The sequence below is a fragment of the Myotis myotis genome, unplaced genomic scaffold (genome assembly GCF_014108235.1).
Source record: "Myotis myotis isolate mMyoMyo1 unplaced genomic scaffold, mMyoMyo1.p scaffold_m19_p_2, whole genome shotgun sequence".
Lineage (NCBI taxonomy): Eukaryota > Metazoa > Chordata > Mammalia > Chiroptera > Vespertilionidae > Myotis > Myotis myotis.
The window spans coordinates 207774554-207785830 of NW_023416324.1; the positions used below are offsets into that span (position 1 = coordinate 207774554).

The 11277-nt window shown below is 49.5% G+C and overlaps 1 protein-coding gene across 1 annotated transcript; it reads left to right on the forward strand.

Annotated features, from left to right (window-relative positions):
• The first annotated feature begins 128 nt into the window (after positions 1–128).
• On the forward strand, positions 129–11277 carry SPATC1L (spermatogenesis and centriole associated 1 like). Its single transcript, XM_036350867.1, has 4 exons — positions 129–1879; positions 6626–6958; positions 10144–10295; positions 10686–11277. The coding sequence occupies exons 1-4, from the start codon at positions 1678–1680 to the stop codon at positions 11010–11012; spliced, it is 1014 nt and encodes a 337-aa protein (XP_036206760.1). The 5' UTR covers positions 129–1677; the 3' UTR covers positions 11013–11277.

Genomic DNA, 11277 nt, shown 5'->3' on the forward strand with positions numbered 1-11277 from the left:
TCAAGGGCACATACCTCGGTTGCAGACTCAATCCCTGGTCCCTGGTCGAGGAGCATGTGGGGGGCAACCAATCAATGTATCTCTCTCACATCTACGTTTCTGCCTCTCTGTCTCTCCCTCGCTCTCTCCATGCTCTAAAAATCAATGGAAAAATATCCTCGGGTGAAGATTAACAATAACAACAAGATAGTGCACCAGGACCAGCACACTGGCTGGGCGTTGACAGGATGAAGGGGCTGTGGCATCAAGAAGGTTTTCTTGGGGTGGGAAAGACGTGGGATTTGAATGTGATGGGAGGAGCTGGTGAAAAGGTCCAGCAGGCATCTGCTGTGGGTCCCAGAAGTGCCCACACCCTCCCTCAGGGGGGAGAGTTCCCTCTAACGTGAGGGCCTGTGGGTCCACACACTGGTCCATCTGGGGAAGCGTAGGGGCGTTTAGGATTTAGAAGTCGTTCTTCCTACCATGCCTGACTTGGGCTTGCATTTCTTGAAGCGACATGGTAGGCGTTGGGCAGTCGGGGAAACAAAGGCCTTGTTCTGCTGGGGACACCCCACTTGTCACTCGCACCCAGTGCTGTGATGCTGAGCCAGGAGCGCAGCATCGGGGCAAAAGGGATGGAAGACACGCTGGTTCCTGTTTTGGGCCATGATCCTTCTCTGGAGGGTCAGGAAGCGACCCGTCTGTTGCCTTGTGGCTTCGGAAAAGCAGGACCAAGACCGTTGGAGCCAGGAAATAGCACAGAGCTAAGCTACTTGAGCGGGTGAGGGAAGAGCATCTCGGTGGGGTCCTGTTGGGAGGGCTTCCCAGAGGCCCCGCTGACTGTGTGGCTGGCATCTGGCTCTGGCAGGACTCTGTGAGCCACAGGCCTGCCTGTGATTGGTCCAGACGGCCCCTGTGCTCTGGTGGGGGGGTCTTCAGTTACGTCCAGTAACGGTCAGTGTCAGACACTCTGCACTGTCTGTGCAGGACAGGGCTGTGCCACCCGGGCCCTTTCCACCAGGGCAGCCTCCAACCGCCAGCCTGTGGGAGCTGCTGGAGCTTCTGGGGCTGGGACCATCGTGGCTCCAAGCTGGGCTCCCTCTGTCCTCACTGCCCCTTCCTCCCTCAAGTGTGTGGCCCAGGGCACCAGACACCTGCCCAGGTTTAGGCTGATCAGCCAGCCTCAGAGCCTGGCTGGGCCTGGAGTCGGGAAGTCGCCTGGTCCGAGGTCCAGGGTGACGGGGTGGTGCGGGCGGCTGCACAGTCACTCAGAGTAAAGACGACGTCCCCACTGGGCCTGTGGACTCCCATGGTATGAATGGGATACCCCCTCGGCCCAATATTCTGGCTGTTCCTAGAAGGTGCCAGAACCATCCTGTCTCAGGCCTGGTCCTGTGTGTTCCTTGGCGGGGCAGGCCTCCCCATGAGCGTGACGGGCCCCCCACCTAGGCTTTGCCTGGCCCCACCTCCCTCGTCCGTCCCTGGTGTGAGGTGTCTGCCGTGCACCCTGGTCTGGGCACCCCCAGCAAGTCTGCGGGTGGCAGTGGGCAGGGCGCCGCCTCTTTAAGGCGACATCACAAGGCTGCGGAAGGTGGGGCCCTCGTGGAACTCTGGTCTGGGCTGTTTCTGTGGCGTCGTGGCTCTGGATTTCCATCTCCATGGGGCCACAGGCCCACACGTGAGCAAGGCGTCCTGGTCATGGCCGAGGGGAACGAGCTGATGAACAGGCTCATGAGCGAGAACGCCGACCTCAAGAAGCAGGTGCGGCTGCTCAAGGAGAACCAGATGCTCAAGCGCCTGCTGAGCGAGAGCTGCCAGGAGAGCTGCGGCCGCAGCAGCCGGGACCTCCTCTTCCCCAAGGCACCGGCCTACCCCGAGGACTGCTCCCCCACGACTGCAGGTGAGGCCGCAGGGTGGCCGGGCGTGGGGGCTGCTCCTGCAGGTGGTCCCGGCCACCCCTCCGTCCCCCAGGTCCAGGTGCTCATCCTGCTGCGTGCCCTCGGGTGAGCCTGTCAGTCCACACCTGGAAAACGAGGTGCTGTGGCCTCGCCCCTTGAGCTGGTGTGTGTATCAGTGACCAGCACACGGGCGCTGCCACGGTGGCTTCAGACAGGATGTGTGTGATCTCGGACCTCCAGGCCGTGGGGTTGGCCCCGCCAGGCCCGGCACTTGGCCGCCTGCATCCCTCTTGGAGAGCAGACTGGCCCGTGTGGGGTTCACATGGCCCTCCGTCTGACCCCACGACCAGCAGTGTCCTCCCAGCGGTGACCACGGACAGCCTGACACGGGCCTCACTGACCAGCTGCAGGGGTGACTGCGGGAGATCCTTGGGTCAAAGGCTGTGAGCGGTTGACATGTTGAAATAGACACTGACGAATGCTCCCCAGAGGCTGCGGCCCCTGCACTCTGCCGAAGGAGGAGCAGGTGCCTGCCCTCCCTGCCTTCCCAACACTCGGCCGTGCAGCAGCCACGCCTGCTCTCGGGGAAGCGTGTGCACGGTTCCCAGCCAGGCTCCTGTTGGGCTGTTCCCTTCACTCGGGTTTTCAAGCACAATGCACAGTTTCAAAGGGACCAGAGGGGGTGGCAGGTCCCCTAAGCCCCAACCTGGGCCCCCCACCTCAGTTCTCGGGGGTGTTCACGCAATCCTCATTGCTCTGGGTGGAGATGGTTTTTAGTAGTTTTTGAGTATTCTCTATGTACAGTCCTCCGCCTCTTTCCCTTTACCATCACGACATGGTTATTTCTGTGCTGCTATAAGTATATTTTTAAATGACTGACTGTGATATTAAAAAATCACATGAACACAATTTAATGAACTCTTTTCCTCATGTTTGAAATTATACTTCTTTCTTATCCTGGGATAAATAACACAGCAAAAGGACTTTTATATTTAGGGTTATTTCCTTACGTATGTTTTGCTAAAGTATAATTATGAGCTTCACATTATTTCTTTTTCTCACATTTTTATCTACTTATTCTTCCATATACCCCAAGGATGACTTCACCCACTAAGCTATGCTGGCTCACAATTTTCCAAGTCTCCTCACCTGTTTCTCACATATAAATTTTTCACATTTATCAGTAAGTTTATTCCGGGAGCACTTCATGTTCTTTCTTACAATTATGGATTTTACCCCCCATTGTATTTGTAGAGTCATCTGAATTGATGTATTTTGGAAAGCTGTTGGTAGGTAAATACCCAACCTGCATCAGCCTCTTCATAAGCTGTTTTTATTCCACTATTTTTCAATTCATTCCCGTTTTCTACGTCTACGACTGCACTATTTACAAATGACCCTTTAAACGAGATTGACAGCGTGCCCACTTGTTTTGGTCTTTGTTTCTCAAACTCTCAGAACTTTGGCTCCAACAGCCTGTCCCCTGTCCTCCTGGCAGCCAGTGGGCAGTGATGCCCTGTCTGCCCAAGGGTGGTGGACACGCAGGCTGGGTGGTAGGGAAGAGTCCTTTTTAAAAAACAAAAACTTGAGAATTGGCTCATCTTGTTCAATTTTGATGATCTGGTTGTAGTATCCGTGGTGGTGCCCTCAGTGGCTTCCCTCGGCCTGTCCGTGGGGTGTTGCTGTTCTGCTCCCTTAGGACACCCAGGGTCCTGGGCTCTGCTGGGTCTGGATGGGGCTCAGCTCAGGATCTTGGGCTCTGTTCCTCTGAGAGTCTAGGCCAGCCGTGGGCAAACTACGGCCCGTGGGCCGGATCCGGCCCGTTTGAAATGAATAAAATTAAAAAAAAAAAAGACCGTACCCTTTTATGTAATGATGTTCACTTTGAATTTATATTAGTTCACACAAACACTCCATCCATGCTTTTGTTCTGGCCCTCCGGTCCAGTTTAAGAACCCATTGTGGCCCTTGAGTCAAAAAGTTTGCCCACCCCTGGTCTAGGCTGTGTTTCCTTCCTGTGGGTTCTTTGCTGGGATTTAATAGCATAGTCGTGACAAACTAGAACCTCAATCAAGCATCTTTTAATTTTTCAGTGTTCCAACCACGTTTATATGATGTAGGGATTATGCATTGTCCTGGAATTTGCAAGAATTCACCTGCCAACCACCCAGCCCTGCAGCCCTTTAGAGCATAATTATTTTACAACTTCCAGATTTTTCTTCTTTCTTTATCGGTTCCTTTAGGTTTTCTACCTCTTATTGAGACATTTAAAAATAATTTCCCTGAAGATCTCTTCTTTTATCAAAATTTCCAGTTAATATACAATTGTATATAATCTTTTTTAATTCAAGCATTTCCTTCCTAGTCATTCTTAAATCGCTTTTCTCACTTTCAATTTTATTCCTGTATGTTTTCTGTTTCTCTAAAGTAGCCTTCCACAGTTTTGTTATCTTATTGGACTTTCCATAGAACGGTTTCCAGTGTATTTCTGCTGTCATTTTTATAGTTTTTAAATTTTTGCTTTCCTTAAGAGTTCCTCCCATATTTTGATTTGAGTGTTTAACTTTTTGGGTGATTTTTAAAAAGTAAAGAACTTACATTACTAATTTCATGATAAATTTAGTTTTGAATGCGCTAATGCCTTACTCTAATGTTCTGATTTTAATCTTTTCTCAATAATTGTGTTTTCCTATTTTTGTTTTTGATATGATCATTACTCAGGAGAACTCTTTTAATTCTGAGGAGACAGAGTTTTCTGTTCACTCTTGTTATTTCTTTTAAAAAAATATATATTTTATTGTTTTTTTACAGAGAGGAAGGGAGAGGGACAGAGAGCTAGAAACATCGATGAGAAACATCAATCAGCTGCCTCCTGCACGCCCCCCACTGGGGATGTGCCCACAACCAAGGTACATGCCCTTGACTGGAATCGAACCTAGGACCCTTCAGTCCGCAGGCTGACGCTTTATCCACTGAGCCAAACTGGTCAGGGCTTGTTATTTGTTTATAGTTTATTATAATGTGGCTTAAAATTATACCTATATTTTAGACTTGACTGATGATTAAAAATGTTTAAAGTGTTTAATATAACTTTATTGAAGTCTTGGGAATAATAGGAGTTACAGTTTACTAATCTGAAGTTAAAAGCAAAGCCCAAAGCCACCCGACCACAACAAAAATCCCTTTAAAGCCAGTACTAGATGGCGCTCTTCCCCAGTCTCTGAGGTGAGGTGGGACAGAACCCCCTTTCCAAGCACGGGGCTCCACTCTCCTCTGGGGAAGAACCCAGGACTGTGCGGTTTTTGATGACTCATGCTGGGTGAATTCTTGGAAGATGGTTGTTGACAGGTTCTGGGCCCTGTAGTGGGAGACTGTGAGGCCCTGAGCCGCTGCTGGGACTGGCTGTGCTAGCTGGGTGGGCAGAAAGGAGGCAGGCCTCATACCGATTACATTCCTTCTGGAGAACTGTTTTTTGAGGAAAGCACTGCTGGGGATAGAGTAGTAGGCACATTTTAGGGTTTAATTTTGTAATATAGCTCTTAAACTATTTTTTCAAATATACATACTCGCTTTATTACTAGGAGAAAAAGCCATGACATAGGGGTAGAAAAGGATTTCATAGACCACAGAGGAATTGATAGGTTAAATTTGACATGTTAAAATTTTAAAAAGTCTGCATGATAAGAGTCACCATAAAAAAGGGTTAAAGGGGGGGATAAGGACACATATGTAATACCTTAATCAATTAAAAAAAATCAAACAGAGTTAAAATATCAGCAAGGCACCCACTGAGAGAAGACGTTTTATCAACAAGGCATTAGGATGCAGAGTACAAAAGGAACTGCTACAAATCATTTAACCAAGAAATAATGAGCAAAGAAGAGGCATAGATATTTCACAGAATGGAAACCTGAGCGGCCCATGGACGCACAAGATGTTCAACGTCACCAAGGATTAGGGAAAAGCCATCTGTCATCATCAGCTTGGTCTGTACATACCACGGAGTGATCAGAAGCTGCTGTGTGCACAGGGCCACCACTGCTGCTGTAGGAAACAAAATCAGCTAGCCCTAGCTGGTTTGGTTCAGTGGACAGGACGTTGGCTTGCAGACTGAAGGGTCCCGGGTCTGATTCCGATCAAGGGCATATGCCTGGGTTACAGGCTTGATCCCCAGTAGGGGGTGTGCAGGAGGCAGCCAATCAATGATTCTCATCATTGATGTTTCTATATCTCTCTTCCTCTCTGATAGATAGAAAACAAAAATCACTGTACCTGTGTGTGTGCATATCTGCGTGTGCTAGGAAATGGTTAAATGAACCAGTTAGCTACCCAGTAACTCAACATGGATAAATCTCAAAAAAGATGCTGCAGCAAAAAGGTTTACTGCAGAATAAAACGGGCATAGGTTGATACCATTACATAAAACTGGAAAAGCATGTAAAGGTCACTGTGCTGGGTGTGGATGCATGGTGGGCAGAAGCTCCCGAGGCACACATGCTTGCTGGGCCCATAAACTCAAGGCTGGTGGCTTCCTTGGGCAGGGGCGGGGCCCACAGTTGCTGTACCCACATCTTTCACCTTCTCCAGAGGGGAATGGGGAGGGCTCTGAAGATGGGGGATGTGAGCAGGTGTCAGAGCTTGGGGTAGGGTGTAGAAGTGTTCTTAAAGTGTCCTTTACACTTTGGGGGATGTTTTAGGAACATCAGCCTGACCTCTCCTCCCTTTCCTCCCTTTCCTCCCTGTCCCAGTTCCAGATATTGGAAGGTTCACCAGCATCCCTGAGGTGCCCTCCCAGCTGCAGACATCCTCCCTGGAGGACCTGCTGTGCTCGCACGCCCCCCTCTCCAGAGAAGATGACCCTTCTCCAGGCTGTGTGACTTCCTCCCAGGTGTCCTTCAAGGCTTTCCTCAGCCCCCAGGAGCTGCACACGTCGCGAAGCACTGACAGGAAGCTGTGCCCACTCCTGAACCCCTTGCAGGACCCACTGGAGCCCAGGGAGGTGACCCGGCCCAAGAAGGTGTGCTTCTTAGAGAACAATCTGCCCTCGGGAGACAGGACCAGGAGGAGCTACTACCTTAATGGTACGGCGATGGGGGGCACTCAGTGGGCACACGGTGCAGTGGCCGGCAGTGGGGTAGGGCGGGTCTGGGTGGCTATCTGAGCACAGCTTCTCTACCCACCCAGCACAGGGAGGAGAGTGTGGCCTGGAGGCCAGGAACAGGGCTGCTTCTGTTCAAATCTTTTGTCCATTTAAAGAAAATTGGATTGTTTATCATTGTGCTGTAAGAGTTCATCATATAGTCTGGATGCAAATTCTCTTCTGGGTATATGTTTTGCCAACATGGTCTCCCAGTTTATGGCTGTTCCATTTTCAAAACTTTGTTTTTGAAGAGCAATACAATTTAATTTGGTGAAGTTTGGTTTATTGACTTTTTAAATAACATATATTTCATGCTTTTTGTGTCCCATTTAAGAAATCTTTGCCAAGCTCAATATAAAAAAGATTCACTCCAATGTGTTCTTCCAGGAGTTTTATAGTTTTACATTTAGGTTCAATTATGAGCTAATTTTTGTATATATCATCAGGTTTGCATTAGGTAGTCACTTCTTCCAGCAACAGTATTTAGAAAGATTACCTTGCCCTGGCCAGTGTGGCTCCATTGGTTGGAGTGTCATCCTGTGTACCAAAAGATCTCAGGCTCGATTCCCTGCCAGGGCACATACCCAGGCTGCTGATTCAATCCCTGATTGGGGTGCATACGGGGGCCAAGGATTGATGTTTCTCTCTCACATCGATGTTTCTCTCTCTCTCTCTCTCTCTCTCTCTCTCTCTCTCTCTCTTTCTCTCTCTCTCTTCCCCTCTCTTCCCCTCTCTCTAGGAAACAAATTTTTGGATGAAAAACAAATTATCTTTTCCCCATTGAATTGACTTGACACTTTTGTCAAAAATCAGTTATCCAGATATGTCTGAGTCTATTTCTTGATTCTCCAGCCTGTTCTATTTGCCCATGTTTATGTTGATTCTAATACAGTGGGGCCTTGACTTACGAGTTTAATTCGTTCCGTGATGGAGCTCATAACTCAAATTACTCATATGTCAAATCACTGTGACGTTCGCTGTGCCAAATAGCGGTGGGGTATCTGAAGCTGGCTCGTAACCCGAATTTTTTTGAGCTTGCAACTCAAAACAAAAAATCGGCCGAGAGATGGCTCATATCTCAAAAAAACTCGTTAGTCGGGACACTTGTAAGTTAAGGCCCCACTGTCTCAATTACTGTAGCTTTATAAGACCATAAACCAGATGGTATAAGTCCTTCCACTTTGTTCTCTTTTTGCAAAGTTTTTCTGGCTATTCTAGGACCTTTACATTTCCATAGGAATTTTAGAATCAACTTGTTCATTTCTACAAGAAAGCTTGCTGGGATTGTCTTGGATCTATAGATGAAAGAGATCAGTTTCCAGTGAAATGACCTTAACAGTGTTGAGTGTTCAGATCCATGAACATTTTATATCTTTCCATTTATGCAGGTGCCAAGATTATTTCGTCGAGCATTATCCTGGGTATTCTGGGTATTTCTGGATGAGTCTAATATTGAAATCATTAGACTAAGTAAAACAGATAGCTCTCCTTGATGTGGGTGGGCCTTATCCAATCAGTTGAAGGTCTGAATAGGACAAAAATGCTGCCCCCCTCTTGAAGAAGAGAGAATTCTTCTTGCCTTTAGATTCCAACGGAAACATGTTGGGTCTCATGCCTGCTGCCTCTGGACTGGAGCACATCATTGATTCTGTTGGTTCTCAGACCTTTGAATTCAGACTGGAGCTATATCATCAGCCATCCTGGGCTCCATCTTAATGACTCACCTGCATATCTTGGGACTTGTCAGTCTCCATAACCATGTGAGCCTTTATAATAAACACATATGTATGTACACACACACACCATCTTGGTTCTGTTTCTTTTTTTTTTTGAGAATCCTGAAAATGCATCTTTGTGTTCTGCAACCTTACTGAACTCAATTATTTGTTCTAGCAGCTTTTAAAAAAAGATTCCTTGGGATAGATGTCAAGGTTATTTTTTTTCATTTCTAATCTGTGTGACTTTAATTTTTTTTCTTGTCTTATTGCATTGGCTAGAACCTCTAGAATAACGTTGACTAGATATGGTAACAGTGGGCAGTCATTTCTTTTATTGCTTTAGGGGAAAGCATTCAGTCTGTCACCATTAAGTATGATGTTCGCTAAAGTTTTTGTATATGCCTTCATCTGGTTGATGAACTGCCCTTTAATTTTTAGTTTGCTTAGAGTTTTCATGAATGGGTGTTGGACTTTGTTGAATGCTTTTTCTGCATCTTGAGCATTTGATTTTCATTTGACATCTGTTGATATAGTAAATTATGTTGATTGGTTTTTGAATTTTAAAACCACCCTTGCATTGCTGAGATAAATTCCGCTCTGTCATGATGTATTATAGTTTTCCGTATCATTGGGTTCAATTTGCTAAGTTTTTGTTCAGAATTTTTGCTGTCTGTGGGGGATATGAAATGGGAGACTTGGAGGGGAAAGGTGGTCCATGTGCCCGATAACATCTGGGAAATTACTAAAAATAGAATCTCCTGTCCATCCAGCAATCCTCTGCACAAACGTAGAAAAGGAGTCTTGCCATCAAATGAACAGTAAGCCAGCCTGCAAGGCACAGAGTTGCCAAGACGGACAGAATCTCCCCTTTCACCAGCCAGGCAGACTAGACTTGTTATGTGTGTTACATACATGTTCTCATGTTACTCAGTACCCCATCCTTGGGTGATGGGACAGGCCTGGGCATCCTGTATTCACCTGGTCATAGGGATGGGGCTTGACCCAGGTGGAGGGCAGACTCCCTGGTAACAGGGGGACAAGATAAACAATCCTGGGCCATAAAACATCCCAAAGGGATGGAGCAAGGACTTAGCATCCCAGATTTCCTAGGGGACACGTTAAGATAAGGGAGGAGAGGAAGGATCCTTTTCCTTTTTGGCAACAGAAAATTCAGTTTTCTTTTGCTCTCCCACGGGGTCTGGGGGAAGGCGCCTATACATCACTATTGAGACCGGGGACCTGGGGGAGCCCCTGTCAGTGCTTCACCTGGAACCCGCAGTGGCCACATTCAAATCGGTCCTTTTTCTCAAATGGATACTGGAGCACAGGCAGGAGGAAGGCGGGTGGCCCTTGACCCTATGTGTGGGGGACCCCAGCCTGTCTCACCATCCTCCCCTGCCCCCCGCAGAGATCCACAGCTTCAGCAGCTCGGAGAAGGACGGGCGCATCGTCGGGGAGATCGCCTTCCAGCTGGACAGGCGCATCCTGGCCTACGTCTTCCCCGGGGTGACCCGGCTCTATGGCTTTACCGTGTCCAACATCCCTGAGAAGATCAAGCAGGTGTGCCTCCTCGCCCCGCGGGGGTCTCCTCCTTGCCCCAGGTCCGCTCCCTGCCTGTCACCTGTGGTACCCTGTGGAGGCCTGGGTGAGGCTGGGGAGTGTCCGGGGTGTGCTGAGCCCTTTCCATGAGCACCTCTGCCTTGTGGCCTGGGACAGTCTCAGGAGTGGCTCCCGTGGCCACAGAACGTGTTGGCCTTACCTGGGATGGGGCCCTGACACTGTCTGCTGGAGGGGAGAGTGGGAAGCTCACTGTGGTGGGGAGCTTGGCTCTGGGCCCGTTTGCCCATCTGTGAAGCTTCCTTCACGGAAATCTGGTCACTGTCCCCACCCTGGCCTCCTGTGGCGGGTTCTGTGGCCAAGCCCCACCTTCCCCATGCCCTGCGTCCCCAGACGTCCATCAAGTCCCTGGACGGCTCTGTGGATGAGAAGAAGCTGCGGGAGCTGACACACCGCTACCTGACGCTGATGGCGCGCCTGGAGAAGCTGGGCTACAACCGCGAGGTGCACCCCGTGTTCAGTGAGTTCCTCATCAACACCTACGGCATCCTGAAGCAGCGGCCCGACCTGCGCGCCAACCCGCTGCACAGCAGCCCGGCCGCCCTGCGCAAGCTGGTCATCGACATCGTGCCCCCCAAGTTCCTGGGCGACTCGCTCCTGCTGCTCAACTGCCTGTGCGAGCTCTCCAAGGAGGACAGCAAGCCGCTCTTCGCCTGGTGAGCCCGGGCCCCAGCACCCGCCGCGCCTTTCCTGCAATAAACGTGTTTGTTCCAAACCCGGGGGCCGCCGTGCCTCCTGTGAGTCCCCTCCAGCGGGGGAAGGGCCATGTCCGCCGAGGGAGAGCCCAGGGCCACAGGCGGGCACGCTGCGCAAGAGCAGGCACCTTCATGGACCAGCGGGGCGCACCCAGCGCCCACAGGCCCGCCAGCGCCCACACCTGCGGGCACTTGTCACACTTTATTAAAATCATCTGTTTACTTGTTTA